This window comes from Phalacrocorax aristotelis, chromosome 1, assembly GCF_949628215.1.
Source record: "Phalacrocorax aristotelis chromosome 1, bGulAri2.1, whole genome shotgun sequence".
Classification (NCBI taxonomy): domain Eukaryota; kingdom Metazoa; phylum Chordata; class Aves; order Suliformes; family Phalacrocoracidae; genus Phalacrocorax; species Phalacrocorax aristotelis.
Genome location: NC_134276.1, coordinates 167,768,738 through 167,785,029, shown reverse-complemented (window position 1 = coordinate 167,785,029; position 16,292 = coordinate 167,768,738). Strand labels below are relative to the sequence as shown.

Genomic DNA, 16,292 nt, shown 5'->3' with positions numbered 1-16,292 from the left:
GATTTTTTTCCTTCTTGCCCATATAAATCTGTCCAGAATCTCCCTTTAGAAACTTTATGACTTCAACTTTTGTGAGGTATCTTAATTAGTCAACCTACCCTGGTTTCGTGTTATGTTTTGCCAAACAGGCCTTTATTACTTTCCTTATAGCATCTGGACTCTAGTCCAGCCAAGTACCCAGGGATGTGCCTGGCTCGCAGTGATGTTTAAGCAGCTGCGGGTGCTTTATTGCAAAAATGAATCAGAGCATAATTGCCTTCTAAAGTAATAACAACTGTCTTGCATCCAGGAGGTTAAAAAAACCCCTCAGAATGATCATTTTAATTAGTGGAAGCTGAGCAAAAAGTAGCCCTCTGTCTGATTTTCTTTTAAAGCATAATTTCAAAACATTAAAAAAAAAGAATGAGGACATCAATGGCTTAGAGATATGCTTTTGCATATACTCTGGGACAGGGGTTTGCAGAGTGCATGTCAGAAATGCCAGATGCTCTTCTTCCCTCCCCCACAGCCCCTTGCAGCAGAATGATGCCCTGGAAGTGTACTGGGACACACTGGGAGAAATGGCCATTCTCACAAATCAGAAAGGCTGCCCTAAATTAGGTGGTGTGAAGTTTTCTTTGCCTAATTCTTAGGATTTTTCTTTCGCATAAATATAATTTGTGTCTGTTGAAAGACTAGAGTCTTTTCTCCACCAAATATGTTAATCTTTTCAAAGATCAGAAATACAGTTATCAAAAGAGTGAGCCAAATGTCTGACCATTGGCCTGGCCAGCAGGCAATGTGGTGCCCTGCAGGACCAGCTACTGGGTGACCTGGGCCCTCCTGAGTTTGGTTCTCTGACCAGGATGTGTTATGGTCAGCCTTGAGCATTATGGCAAAAAATTTCCTGCTGAAAGACTTTTGTCTAAAACTCCATTTACATAAAAATTGGATTTCCTGAGAAAATTTCATTTGGAGGAAAAATTTGTTTCAAATTCTAATATGAATATTTTTATTTTACAACTGTGAAGGCGATAAAGCAAAAAAAGCCACTGCATGCACCACAACCTTTCTTTCTCTTAAAATACTTATTGCTGCACAGATATATTTAACTTTGCTCTGACAACATTTTTGTGGTTTCAGGGATTCGACATACCTGGAGTGTCGTTTCAAAATATTAACGGATAGATTAATATTGGCAGCTAACTTAGAGGTGACTACAATTCCAAAATCTTTGCCAAAGTAATCCCTAAATTTTCCCCACCCTCTCTATTCCCAAACAAATATAATTATATAAAATTAAAAGATTAGAAACCTCTCCACAAACTGCATAACTAGCTGCAGGCAGTGAGCTCTGGTACCTTTAATAGCATAGTTTTCAACAGCGCTCACTGAGACTTGCATACCTTTCTCCTGAAGTCTGTGAAGTGTTTTACACCTGACACATGTAGCCAAATGCTCTCTTTTCCTACTAGATGTGGTGGGTATTTCTGGCATTCCTCAGCCCCTTCAGGGGAAATATCAAGCACTTAAAGCTCTTCTATTCTCCTGCAGTCAGTGAGCTAAACCCACTGCTCAGACAGAGATTTGGTCCTGTTTTGGTCAGGTTTCAGCTGAGGTTTATACCCAATCCTATTGGGGTTGGAGCTTTTTATGTTTTAGACAATGCTTTCGCACAAGTTTTTTCATAATGGGAAATTTAATGGCAGTGGCAACACCACGGTGAGGCAAGAGTATTACATTTACAAAGGCTGTTAAGAAAAATAGAGTGGCAAGTTCACAGGCAATTAAAATAGCAATTAAAAATCAGAATGTAGTTGACTATACTTTTGAATAGAAGCTGCAAAGACATGTGTTGTAAAGGTTGGTCATTTCTACAAGGGCTGCACACCCACCTCCATGGACCCCATCCTTCCTGGCTGCTCCCCTATAAGCTACCAAGAGGCCAACCTGCTTTCCACTGGTGGCCGGCAAATGGAAGTTTTCTGGTCTTGCATCTTAGGCGGACGTCCAAGATGACGCTAAGTGGCATTAATCTGGATGCTTTGGGTGGTAAATTTACAACATTTGTGATGTGCTGCAGTGGGAATGTGCTGAGACATCAAGTGCAGACCATCACTACACACGAAGCACAGAAATAAGACTAGAGCTCAAATGTGAGCACGTTGTACCAACTTAGAAAGAAATGCATGAAAATAGGACCAAGTGCTTCCATACTATGGCAATGACAGGAAGAAAGGGACTGCAGGACTGATTATACAACACCTGGCAGCTGCAGCTACTGCTCCCTCATGGGCTGCTGCACCTTGTGTTGGTTTTAGACCTTGTTTTCCTCCTTCCACCCAATCTGCACCTCACTGTACACAAGTAGTTGGAGACCCACCTCCAGGAAGATGAGCGGAGCAGCCGAGCAGCAGATAAAGCAGCTACAGACAGTGTTGGATGGCATTTCATGGCAGATGCACAGGCACAGAGCATGAGACTCTCAGTGCAAGGCTTCAGGACAGTACCTATATCATGTGCCATGGCCACCCCACCGGGGAGGGAGGCTGGGGTTTTCCACAGCCAAGGGAGCTCCAGTGAAAGAAGGGCTGGCTGGGCACCACTAGCCTGGGGCCAAAAGAAACCTTCCACAAGCTTGATCTTTTTGCTTTCTTTTTGATTTGTAAGCTGCATCGTTAAAACGCCAATTTACCACCCTGTACTACACTGCTATATTTTGCATGTGACTTCCACACATGTATGAATTAACAGCCACATGTCCCAGCGTTGCATGTGCTGATTGGGATCAAAACCCAGTGAGCGGGACCCCAGTGGAGCTGGATTTCTCTGCCCTGGATTGGCGATACTTTTGTGGTTTCTTTAGCTGCCAGCTAATCTTTGGAAATGACAAATATTTACCCTCAAAAACCTACAGTTGAAAAGCAAAAATAAACTCAGCAATTATAAAACCCAATTTATTGTCTGCAATTATACTGTAGCTGAGGCTTAAAAATTCATGAGGGATGTAAAGAAAAGGGCCGATAGGTATGGCGAGGGGAAAGAGTCATCAGATTGCTCTTTTAAGTGGCAGAACATCTCGTTTTATCGGGTACACACCTACTGCTGAGCAAATATTAGATACACTCTTTGCCTACAAGAATCTTTAAAGTATCCTTAAAGATTATGGCTTAACAACTCCTTTATTTACTTTGACCTTGGTATTTTAAAATTTTCAATGCTATCCCATGGTTGAGCAATAATGGTGCCTTCAGCCAGAAGCAAGCAGGCAACACCGTGGCCTTCTTGGAAAGAATAACAGGGTACCACGTACGTCCCTTGTTATTGCAGACCATGGCATGGTCCTTGGAAAGGTGCCAGGCATAGGCTGTAATTGGTCTTATATAATTTAATTTAACAGTCATTAGTCATTTGCTATGGCCCTGCAAGCTGCTGGGCTCCCCCATGAGACGCCAGGTCCCCATGTGCAGGGAGCTGCCCTGGCAGCAGGAGACCAGAAGGGAAAGGGTAAAGAGGTCTTATGGAGGAGAGCATTTGTGAGGGTTTGAAAAGCCCAGAGAGAAATAATCTGTGTGCTTGTGTCAATAGGGTCTCTGAAAGGAAAGCATTCAGATAATCCCTACATTTTTGTGGAAGCCAGTTTATGCTGGGGAACATTGTCTCCCTGAGATACTTGAGTACTTCATGCTCTGTAATTCATAAATACCGAAAAAAAAAAAAAAAAGAGCAACAGAGTAGATGTACCTAATGCAGAAGGTAAATAAATGTAGACTTTTTCTGCACTGTACTCAAGGCTATCTTATAGTTCTTGTCAAATATGTTACCTTTCACCTTTAAATACCAGAGTTCATGAATACATAGTGACCCATAAAGAGGCTAGATTGTTGCATTGAAGAGTATTGGAAACAAATTTATAGTCTTTATGTCAGGCACACTTTTCTGCGGAGGGGGGTGGGGTTGGGGGGTGGGATATGGGGTGGGGGGGAATGTGGAAAGTGGAATGCCACAGGCCAGTGATTTAGAGATGAATGCCGAAAGCTGAGAGGACCGAGCACCGGCATTTGTGTCTGCCATTACATCAACAAAAATACCCATTAATCATCTCATCGCCACAGCTTCCTCCTGCCCAGAAGGGCTGGTAGAAACTTTTTAATCAAGTCTCCTGGGATTTGCCTAACATATAGCTAATGATGTGATGTAATGCCTGACTTCATTACGGCTGATCTAACTTGCGCGCAGGCACATGCACACTGTTGGCAGCCTTCCCTTTGGGTCGTGGCCGTTTTGCAGTGATACATCCTGAGACCTCTGTTTCCATCTGGTTTTGCAAAGAAAACCAGGAAAACCCTACAATAGGTCCCCTGTGAAACTCCATCTCCTTGATGGGCTGCATGAGACATTGCAGGAGACGGCAGCCACTCCTACCACCTCCAAGGTGAAGGGCATTATTTTTACGTGTCCAGAAGACCACACTCAAATCAGTGCCAAAGCCTGACTTGGCTTCAATGGCCTCAGAAAAGCGTGCGCTTTCTGTGACGAGAACGGGCATGTAAAGAGCATCAGGAATTACAATCCCAGTGAAGGTAGCACAGCTGCAAGTAAAAGCACATTTTGGAGCTTGAGGGTCCCATACAGAATTTATTTCAGTCCTTCATCCTGCGTTATCTAGCAGGAGTCAACTAATCCAGTTGTTTTTTTTCTTAATCAGCACGGATCAATCCATGAGAAGTAGGAAAAAAGCCTCAAGCCCCTGCTTTGGCTCTAAGTGCAAGATTTAAACCTGTGTTTTTGCTAATGAGACTCTAAAACAAAAGTTAATTGAATAAGTTCTGGCAATAATTATGGAGGGAAAGCATGTGATGTTTAAGACGACAAGACTTGGGACTTCAATGTACACAAGTAGGTAAAGAACTTTTAAAAGTTATTAAATTCATGGTCTAAAAAGCCAAATTTGTGTACATACTACAGCAGTGAAATAATTATTTACACAAGTAATGGAGCACTGTGGTCAATTCTGTTTTTGTAAAAGGAATCAGGGCTGTAACACAGGCGGTTCAGCTGTTACTGCTCCTCCTTGCAATGAGTGAAAGGGGAAGAGGAGGACTTCTGTGACAGGCTGGTGGGGCCATAGGGAGTCTCATGAGGATGATGCGCAGTGAGGGAGAGGGACAAAAGTGGACAATCTCCACCCGACCCTCCAGACAAAAGTGAAACTGCACACACCCTCCCAGCCCACGGTGCAGCTCCCCACCCCAGCAGGGTTTCTCTTCCTTTAAATGCAGGCACTTCTCCTTTGGAGGTGGGAGATGAGCTCAGTCTCCCCTCAAATGACACAAGCAGGGTCTCAGTCAGATCTTTTTCTGCTTCCCATGGAGGTTCTCATCCAGATTTGGGTCAGTGAGGAGAAATATTGTGAAGGCAGTGGGTGGCTGTAGGTACAGAGCAGAGGGCATGCCTGTGCCCTATATTTAGCTGACTAGTGTAATGTGCTTAGTGCGGTTTGGGGATCCGGAGTCCCCCACGGTGAGTCACCATCCTCACAGTGGTCCCTGGGGAGTATGGCTTTTGGATCACTGCTTTTGCTTGGGAAATATTTAATTTCACATATGTCCAAGTCATTGCCTTTGGCCTGGCCTCCTCAGTGTCACGCCTTCTGGAATATCACTTAACTCATGTTCCTGTCTTTCCCTTCAGACCCACCTGCTGCTGCTGTGAACATGTGCTGGTGGGTGATGCTATTTAATAGCTGTACCCCTGTTGGCTGAGGCACCCCTCTTCTGGGGTTGTGACAATCACCAAACAAGGAGAACATGCAAACAAGATGCAGCTTTTGCTCCCCAAAAATAGCAGGAGAAAGTCCCTGAATCATCTCTCTTCCCCTGTGCCCAAGCTACTGGGATCCTTGGGATAGATTTATCAACAGCATCTGCAGGCTTTCGCCCTGCAAAATGCACCATTGCTTTTTGCAAACAGCATCAGTAATGGAATTGAAAGAAATCCCTGACCCTCACTGAAGCAAGAAGATTGCTCCAAGGAGGAACAGGAAGATCTCACCTTTCCTTTGACACCCTCCCACTTAACAGAAGCATTTTTACTAGTAAAAGGTCACTGACTTACGTTTGCAGGCATCCGGGGCAGAGAAGGGCTTCCTGAGGTTCCGGTAGAAGCCCGGCTTGCAGCGCTGGCAGTGCTGCCCTTCTGTGTTGTGCTGACAGTTGTCGCAGACACCACCGCTGCGATTTCCCGACGCCAGCCATGCATCCATGTCAAAATGACAAGTGTCAGCATGCCCATTACACTTGCACGCTGAGACAAAGCCAAAGGGAACAGAAAGTCTCATTAAGGTCATGAAAGATGTTGATATATAGAAAAGAGACACAAAACCCCAAAACGCATTTTGGAATGGGAGACTTGACCTATGAAGCCATTATTCATGCAAGTGCATGAAGTATCATCACATTTTCATCCGCACTTCTCAGCCTTTAGAGGTGACATTTAGGAAAATAATACTTTCTTTAAGTCTTATTTCTGGTACAAGGGCAGCAACATGGTCAGGCTGCTGCAGGGAGACCTCCCACATTCACTGGTCCTGCTGGGGCTGAATCCTTCCCTCCTTGTTTTAGAAATCAGCAGAGCTCCATACAGTATCTGCCATGCAGGATGCTCCTGCAGGTGATGGAGTGAAAAGGCAGGTGGAGGGGAAGTGTGTGAGAGAGGGTGAACATCTCTCTTTCCCTGTGCTGGCAGTGGAGGAAGTCTGGATGCCCACATGCCTGAAGTCAGGGGCTAAGTGAGGTCTGTTCCAACCCCTGCATATCAAATACTGCTGGTGGAAATAGGGGCTCACTGTGACTCCCTTGGGGAACACCCACACTGCAGCAAGGTGTGACCACAGCCCACATCGGCAGGCTGATGCTAGCTTAAGTGTTGATAGCATGGTAGTCACAGCAGGATGGTGCTTAGCATGCCTTCAAACCTTCCCAGCATGGTGTGGTTAATTCTCAGCGCCCTGCTGGCTAAGCTGCTGCTGTTATGGAAGCAGATCACCTCGCGACCTCTGCGGTCCCCTGCAGCCTGCACTCATCCCAAGCATCCCTCCCAGGCACCACAGAAGCAGTCCTCAAACGTCCCCACAACCTGCAGCTCCTCCTGCCCCCAGTGTCCGGGAGGTGAGCAGAGACCATGTCCAGCAGCAGAAGGCCATACCTCCCGCAAACATTTATCAGCAGTGCCCATGGAGGGGTCAATGCTGGCAGCCCTGGCAGGCCGCAGTCTGCGTGCAACTGAAGACCTCATCTCAAGGCGATGGATGCACTTGAGTCCCACAGAAAGGCTACACCGCCAGATACCATGGTCTCATGAGGATTTCCAAGCAAGGAGCTTTGCGAACAGGGCCGTCCCCACCATACAAACATGTGGTGGGCACTGGGCAGGAGCGTGGCATTGGCTCCATGCTTGCTGAGCAAACACCTGCCCATCGCCCCAGTATCCACCACCTCTTGGAAACAAAGGAGAAAAGTGCGCAAAGAGGAAACATTTTGCTCCAGCACAGGCTCTGGAGATGCTGTTTCCAGCTGGTTACTTACACTGACACTCTCTGGGGGCTCCAGTTTTGCCATCAGCAGCCTGCCAAGGCTGGTCATTGTAGAGTGGGGCACAGTGCTGGCAGTGGGAGCCTGCTGTGTTGTGCTTGCACATGCATTTCCCATGGACCTAGTAGGGGAAAGAGATCAAGGATCACCCATAGAAAAACCCAAAGCGTCTCTGGGGCATGAGCAATGCCCAGGTAGAGGAGATACTGCACCAGCTAGATGCTATTATATAGACTAGAAAGAGGGCTAGCAATATGTCTGTCTTGGTATCTTCAACCAGACAAATATTCTGCAGTTATATTTTCAATTAGATTACTATTTGCAGAGCTGCATGTTATAGTACTGTATAATCACACCTTTTTTTTTGAGAGCTAAAAGGATCTTTAGCAGAGAGTTTCCAACTGCAGCATGAATGGGGCAGGAGTGTTGATCTGCTTGAGGCTAGGAAGGCTGTGCAGAGGGATCTGGACAGGCTGGATTGATAGGCTGAGGTCAACTATATGAGCTTTAACAAGGCCAACTGCTGGGTCTTGCACTTTGGTCACAACAACCCCACGCAATGCTACAGGCTTGGGGAAGAATGGCTGGAGAGCTGCCTGGCGGAGAAGGACCTGGGCGTGTTGGTTGACAGCCGGCTGAACATGAGCCAGCAGTGTGCCCAGGTGGCCAAGAAGGCCAACAGCATCCTGGCTTGTATCAGGAATAGTGTGGCCAGCAGGAGTAGGGAAGTGATAGTGCCCCTGTACTTGGCACTGGTGAGGCCACACCTCAAATACTGTGTTCAGTTTTGGGCCCCTCACTGCAAGGACATTGAGTTTCTGGAGCATGTCCAGAGAAGGGCAATGAAGCTGGTGAAGGGTCTGGAGAGCAAGTCTTGTGAGAAGAGGTTGAGGAACTGGGGTTGTTTAGCCTGGAGAAGAGGAGGCTGAGGGGAGACCTTATTGCTCTCTACAACTACCTGAAAGGGCATTGTAGTGAGGTGGGTGTCGGTCTCTTCTCTCAAATTATTAGCAATAGAATGAGATGAAATGGCCTCAAGCTGCATCAGGGGAGGCTTAGATTGGATATTAGGAAAAATTTCTTTACTGAAAGAGTGGTCAAGCATCAGAACAGGCTGCCCAGAGAGCTGGTGGAGTCACCACCCGTGTAGATGTGGCACTTCAGGGCATGGTTTAGGAGGCATGGTGGTGTTGGGTTGGCGGTTGGACTTGATGATCCTAGACCTCTTTTCCAACCTTAATAATTATATGATTCTATGATTCTATGAATTTCCAGGAGAGATTAAAAAAAAAACAAGATCCAAAGCATCCTTGGGACACACTGTAAAACCTTTCTCTTTTTCTCCCTCCCAAACATAAATACACCTTTGCAGTACTGCTGGAATAGCACTCACAAACTCAGCACTCAGCTCTGTGTGCCCAGCCATCAACAACATTAAAAGTATGAGAAAAAAAGAAATCCAAACCCCCAAAGCATAGATATCTACTCATCTCAGGCAGTGTTTTTACCCCACAGAGGAAGAACCAGGGACAGCACAAAGACTGTGAGTGTCTATACTTGGATATCTTCATGACAGATAGGTAATTTAACAGCTAGACAGCCTAAAGTAGGGGTGTAATTAGAGATGAAAAGCCAGCGTAGCACGCTGGGTGCCAGCTGCCCTGTCAGCCACTGGCATTACTCATGCTGTTGGCAAACGCGAAGAAAACAGGATGTAGCCAGAGGGCAAGAGCAGCCCAGCATCCCCTAGAGACAATGAAATCAAGCTCTGAAGCAGCATGGCTCTGCCGGCAAGGCTGATGGCCCTGCCTTCTGCTGTGGAGCGTGGCAGGCTACCATAGCTATTTCTGTGGCTGCCTGTGCTTGCAACTTTACTCTGCTTGAAGTTTTGCTTTTAAATACAGCTTTACTAACAGCATTTCAGCAGCAAGTCTCTCCAGATGTCTGATGCCTGGGCAGGCTCAAGGCACGATCAATGTCCTCCTGCATTTGTTGAAACATGAGCTGAGCAGAGCCTCACCACCCTGGTGCCCCTTCCTTCACCAGTGATAGAGAAAGGAAGGCAATAAACTGAGCACGGTTCAGCTTCTCCTGCTGCTCAGTAATGAACCGGAGACCTCAGCCTGTCCTGCCAGCATCGCCCCGTGCTCACGCCACAGGTAGGCCATAAAACCAGCACAGTTGGGCACCAGCCCACTGACTGCTTTCGGTATTGGGAGCAACCCAGGGTGGTCGAGGGGCCCAGAGCTGGGGCATGGCTTTAACAGCTACTGGAAAATGCTGCCTTCCACTCCGTTTAACTTGTGCTTTTACAAGTGTGCTGTTCCTAACTGTATGACTTGTTGCCGAGATCTGCCATGCAAAAGGTTCCTGTGAAAAACCTGAACAGTAAACAAAACAGAAGAGGACCTTGAACATGTAAACAGCTCCTGCTTGTTACATAGGTGCACACACATGCACCACACACACTCCTGGCTAATGATGACTTTCTGATTTATTTATTTTTAATGAATAGATTTCAGCTGCTGTCTCACAGGAGTCAGATGTAACCGGGACAGATAAAACTTCAAAACTGACCTTGAAAGTCCTTAAAAGATTTTTCAGCAGCAATGCAAAATCTTTCAAAAACTTTTCAAGTGATTCTTTCCTGCCTTATTAAAATGTCTGGATCATCAAAGCAGGAATAAGCAAAGTACAGTACAGCAACTGGACTGTGTAAGCAATGGACAGATACAGACAGAGTCCCACAGAATGTGCAAACATCTAAGCTAAAGCACAAATAGTAAGATAACATCACTTTCTGTGCTATTTTGGCCTCATTGCAGATATCAGTTGGTGTCTGGCTTATCATATTGATATATGCTTAAATGTGTGCTAATGTTTGAGAAGAATGAGAAGCAAATATAGAAAAGAAAAAATAAATTTGCAGAGGGAATATTTAGCTCTCAAAGTGTACCTTGTGTTTTCATATTTTCATTTTTGCTACCACCTACAAAATGTTCTTCAAACTCTAAGATGCCTCACTTTCCTAAATCAACACTGCAATAAAATTTCTTTCTCTCTTCTACATTTTTTAGGCAAAGTCTACACACAAACCAATGTTACAGAGTCACTTTACACACTAGAAGAATCCACACACATGGAAACAGAAATTCATTAAACTTCGTAGTCGTGTCGTCATCTTTTGGTGGTTTTGGTGGAGCTCTAACTCTTTGATGCCATTTTGCCATTTCCCGTAAGCCCTTTGGCCATCGAATGGTTATTGCTAAAGAAGCTGCAGCAGCCTGAACCACATTTGTGGCCAGAGAAACCCTTTGGCTTGTTCCTCACCAGACTGTCCCGGTTGTTAGGGTAGAGGGATCCACCAGACCCAGGATGTGGGTGATCAGGAGGGGAAGGTGACCTGAGGCAGCCAGAGAGTGCCACGGTCAAAACCAGGTGGTCCCTTGGTGCTTTGGCGATCACGGAGCCAAAGTAAGAAGGATGTGGGAGAAGAATTGCAAAGAGGGGTTTGTCTTAGACATGGGGACCCTTGGGATTACTGCAGCGATGTGCGCTCCTCCTGCCTGTGCCCATAGCCTTCATCCTCACCCCTCGAATTCAGCTCCCCCCTTGCCAAAGCCACACAAAGAATCAGTGGGGACTTAATCAATCAGCCAGCAGCTGCCCAGCATTAATAATATATGGCTCTGGAACTCAGCAGCACCTAAGAAACCCTCAAAGGATTAAGCATCTTAAGACACCAGCAGAGAGCAAGGCAAAACTCCCTGCTGAGGAGCATTCACAGTCCCAAGGCATAAGAGCCTACATTTTCTGAAAGCCCAAGTACTGTATAATAGAGCATGCCGTGTTGCCAGAATAGCAGGAGGTGCACGAAAATAAACCAGAAGAGGATGGGTATCCCAAGGCTGTGACGTGCAGCTGTTAATTTGGCATGCAGAACTAATAAGTAAACTGCTGAATAGCTGTTGGCCAAACTTCTTAATCTGTATGTGACCTCTAAAGGAAGAGTTTTGTAAAACTCAAAAAACAATATTGAATCAAGCAAATCAAGCCAGTTGTTGTTTACAGAGCCCCTGAGGTAGAGAGGGGCATAATGCTCCTTGTATTGATTGCTTGTAAATGTACAATGCATCCAGGAGGGAAAGAAACGAGTGGTCTGGCTGAAAAGATTAAACAATAACTGAATAGTGTGATCCTGACTTCTGCATGATGGCAAGTGCAAGGCCAGCACAGAGGCCTGTAGTTGCGGGCTCCCCAGCCGACTCGGCAGGGCTGGAAAACTGCTCCTGGGGCCAGTGCTGAGCACCCAGTGGGTGCTGCCACAGCTTGGGTCGGGAGGAGCCATGCATTCCCAGTCTTTATTGCAAGGGTGCTGCTTTGCATTCTCCTTTCCTCCAGGGGTTATCACAACCACTTGCGTTAGTATCTTCATCAGACGCTCCCTTCCAAGTCCACATCCAGCTGCGGATCCTGCACCCCCTCTGCAGGAGCTGCTCAGCTCAGCGTGGGCGGGGATGGACATTCAGTGGCCTAGCCTACCATGTGCTCTTTGCAAAACCATGCTCTTTGTTTGCCATGGGGCAAGGGACTCATAATCTTGGCGGGAATCGTGTCTGGGTGCCCATAGGGGCACAGGATGTGACGGCCTGGTTGGTCCTGCTTCTGCATCAGATGCAGCTGCTCAGGCTCTGGTCTTTGGGAGCAAGCTTTGGAAAAGACAGCTGCGTTCCCGACTCCTGTGGTGCCGAGCCTTTACTGTGCCACTACTCAAACAGGCTGGACTCCGAGAAAACCCTGCCTTTGTGAGGTGCCCCCTCATCCCAAGGTGGCCTTGACCCCTCTCAGCCAGAGAAGGGTGCAGACCTGTTAATGAACAAGCTAAACAGCTAAATGGCCCATCTCAACAGAGCGAGGCAAGGGAAACGGGCTTTTTTATAAGTTGTTTCTCAGTGCAACTGTTTAGTTAATACCTTTTATTCCCTATTCCTTTTTTCCAGAAATTTAATGAAAGTCGGACCTAAGTGCTTCAAAAAACTTGCCTCAGGTTCATGTATTAATTATTTTTCAATAGCATTCTAATGATTACCCCCCAAAACAGTTCTGCTTCAAACATCTCTCCATCCTAACTTTATCCCATTCAAGAAAATCTCTTTTTTCTTCTACATAATTCCAACATGGCAGAAAAGATTTTCATGTGTCGGAAACAACAAAAGAAGGTGAATATTAGCAAGCCCTTTCTTGCAGCCCACAGGCAGACAGTTATTTTTTTTTAGTTATAAAGAAATACTGTGACAGCTGAAAATAAGAGGACAGAAGGACAAGAAGGAGCGGTAACAGAAGGAAAGGAGAAGTGGCGGCAGGTGAAAAACAGCCAACAGACTGTCTACACCAGGTGAAATTAATGCACATAAGAGCCATAGGAGGGCCAGATGCAAGATTGTGATGCCCTGTAAATTCCCTGTTGTGCTGGGAAGCATCTGGGAGCCGTGGCTGAGAAACCAGCCTGGCAGCTCTGCTGGAACCCAAAGTAGAGCAGCGAAATGATGTACCCAGCCTCGGGGATTTCTCTGCCACCTCAGCACCTTTCTGAAGGCAGAATGTGACCCCTACACACCGACAAGGGAAAGAGACATTTTTTCCTCCCTTTTTATTCATCTCAATTTACATTTAACTGTAAGGCGTACTCACTTGGGTCATTCTGGAGCATTGCTAAGTACACAAACACAATTCCCAGTACGTCTCACTGCTTTAAGCATTCACACGGCTCTTGACTCATTTAAGCAGCAAAAGCCTTCTCATGCCATTTTTCATTTTGTCATGGGGTCTTTACATCCCAGTTCACTTTCACACTGTTTCCCTTCTTAGCTCGACAGCCCCGTCGCAACGTCAGTCATTAGAGGGCACAATGCAAACAGTGTTACAAAAGTTGACTGCTGTAAGATAAACGAGCGACTGATTTCTCTATAAAAAGACAGTTGCTAGGGCATGCTTCCTTCCAGAGTCTTTTGTTGCTGAATTATAACCTTCCAGCACTTCCTTTCAGATTGCAAATACATGGGTTTTTTTCTTTAGTCAAATTTTATAAAATACTTTCGCCCCTACTTATCATGTTCCGAAATGTTGGGCAGTGACAAAGAAATGCTGTGTCGAGAGAAAAATGCTTTCAGTCACCTGTTATGAATTGATTTATATTGCAAGAACTACCCACTATATAGAGTCCAACACAAACACACACTAAAAGAAAATCAATGTTGTAAAGACCTGATGGTCTAAATAGGCTGAATAGCTGGGAGGGGCAACTGCTTTTAATAGAGTTTATTTCTTGGAACTGCTAAAATTGTATTTTCTTTTTTTTTATTATTTTCATGGAAAATGGGCTTGATATCAGTCTAAAGGAAAATCACAGCATTCACATCGAGCCTTTAACGATAGCTTTTTAAACTGTGTTGTGCTTGAGCCACTGTGCCAATTTTAGAACCGCTGCTTACTGGCTGCTGTCAGCACACGGGGAGGTATTCTTTCCCAAAGCACCAGACAACCAAATTTATGCATGAGAAAATTCTCATATCCTATCTCGTTCTTGTGAAAGAATACAAAGCTTGTTGTCCAGGGTGTGGGGGCTGTCTGGTAGTTTTTTTTAAATTCTGTGTACAATGGGCTTCTGTCAGTGCTGCTGAAGAAGACCTTCAGCATCTTTTGATGTCAGTAGCGTGATAACAATTTATAACAGCCACTGGGTTGGCCATGTGGGAAGGGGGAGGAATATTCATGCTGCCCGACTATATAGAAGTGCATTAGCACGGTAACTCAGTCTACCCAGGATCCCAACCATATTGTATCCCTCCACCCCTTCATAACTGTGGAAGGAGCCTGGGGAGATCAGCTGGCTAACTTGGGTACATCAGACACATGCCTAAAATTAGGTGAGGTATATGTGGGGTTTGGTGCCTAATTGTCAGGCAGCTGCCAGAAATCAAGTTCAGATGCATTCACTGATCAGGTTTCTGAACTGGTTTGTCTGTTCAGCCTAGAAAATAAAGCCCAGTTCCTGGAAAAGTCCTTGACACACTGATGCAGCACCTTGGACTACTAAAGAAGCATATAAGCATAATTGCAGCAGTACCATTTCGGTATGGCAGCAGCACTATGACAAACTGCTTTGGGCACATGTCTTCTTCTGCATCCCTAAGTTTTAGTTTCCCACTTCCTTTCTTCAGAGCAAAGACAGCTGCTGTATCATGTTATTAAAGCTGTCATTGAGGGAAAAAGAGAACAAGAGGATGAACAAAACCAGACCGCTTCATCTGCTTTCACTCAGTTCAGTGCAGGTGAAAGATGTGTAACTAGGGCTGCACTAGTGGGAGTGCAGGAGAGGAAAGGAAGGACAGAGCGGGAAACATTAGATATTTCAAAATGTTGGATTATCAATGAGATAATGAAGTTGTCAGTTGATAATAGGATCTCATCTCATAGAGGTACAAGCAGGAAGCCCCAGCAAGGACACAGCCCTCTAAGGCTGATAACTCAGGCCAACTGTGAAAACCACTTAGCTGTTGCAGGATTCTGCAGTCAGGGAGGGTCAAGGAGTCTCTGAGATAGATGAACTCCTGCCCTCACCTTGAGACAGAACTGCACAGGCCAGGTGAGGTATCTCTGGGTTTGCTTTCCCCACTTCAGAGTCCTATATTGCAAGATCCTACTTATAACCAGGCTTGTCTCCTCTTTCACGACCCTTGCCACAGTTGCAAGCAGGCCATGGGAATGCTTTAGCTGGTAAGGGGCCAAGCATGCACTGCAATGGCTCCATGCACAGAGGTACTGGCAAGTGGTGAGAAGCTCCTGTGCCACAGATCAGCCAAAAAAAGTCTTCTCACAGCCACTGAAGGTCAGGAGGGATCTTCTGTGTCTGTGAATCCATCTCTCTATTCGCATGGGTGTTTTGCCATGTAATGCAGCTCACAAACTGATCCAACTGCTTTGCATAGATGGTATGAGGTGCGTTTGTCCATGCACATTTTTTCCTGGGCGTGCATTGGGCTGCTGTTGATGAGGTTTGGGTAGTGACGCTTTGCATAAATTTGGGAGGAGTGGGGAAGAGAAGAAAGTGTATCTGTATCACCCTGACAGCTGTCTGTTGTATGCAAATGTATAACAAGTAACAGTCAGGATTATAGTACTTACGAGAAGCAGCCCTTGCTGCTGCTGGAAGGCAGCCAGGTGCTCTCCGTAGGCTGCCCCTGCAGCTCATGGAGAAGTACACTCCCCTGGAGCAGGAGACCCACCTGTATACTCAGAATTCCCCCACAGGTTGACATGGCATTTCTGATGCTAAAAAGAACCTAGTGCTTCCCTATATAAATTCCTCTCTCCTTTAGGAGAAAGGCTGGGTGAGGGAAATGACCTGTAAGCTTTGCTCTGTGGTACCCACATGGTGACCTCCGCGGTGAGGAGCATCACGGAGAATTTTGCAGCTGAACAGCAGTGAAAGCACAGAACAAATCTCTTCTCTTACCAGGTCTTGGCTATTGCTCTTTGCTGTTGGGGCTACTGTGAAATAATTTTTTTCTTACAGTGAATGTTTGGACTCTGTAAAGTCCACTTTTGCTCTAACCTGACTCAGAGGTTATCCCACCCCAGTGAATGAAGCTAGAGCTGCTTCTGCTGGGGTAGAAGGAGCCCTCACTGTCCAAAAGCCACCCTGTTTGCATCTCACTCCCA

At 45.9% G+C, this 16,292-nt stretch overlaps 1 protein-coding gene across 2 annotated transcripts in view; it reads right to left on the bottom strand.

Annotated features, from left to right (window-relative positions):
- The window catches only part of NTN4 (netrin 4), a 50,859-nt gene that overhangs the window by 9,477 nt on the left and 25,090 nt on the right, over positions 1-16,292 (bottom strand). For both annotated transcript variants that reach the window (XM_075080542.1, XM_075080550.1), the window contains exons 4-5: positions 7,566-7,692; positions 6,097-6,285 (exon numbers count right to left, since the gene is read on the bottom strand). In XM_075080542.1, coding sequence (XP_074936643.1) covers positions 6,097-6,285; positions 7,566-7,692 — 316 coding nt within the window. The remainder of the gene's footprint in view (positions 1-6,096; positions 6,286-7,565; positions 7,693-16,292) is intronic.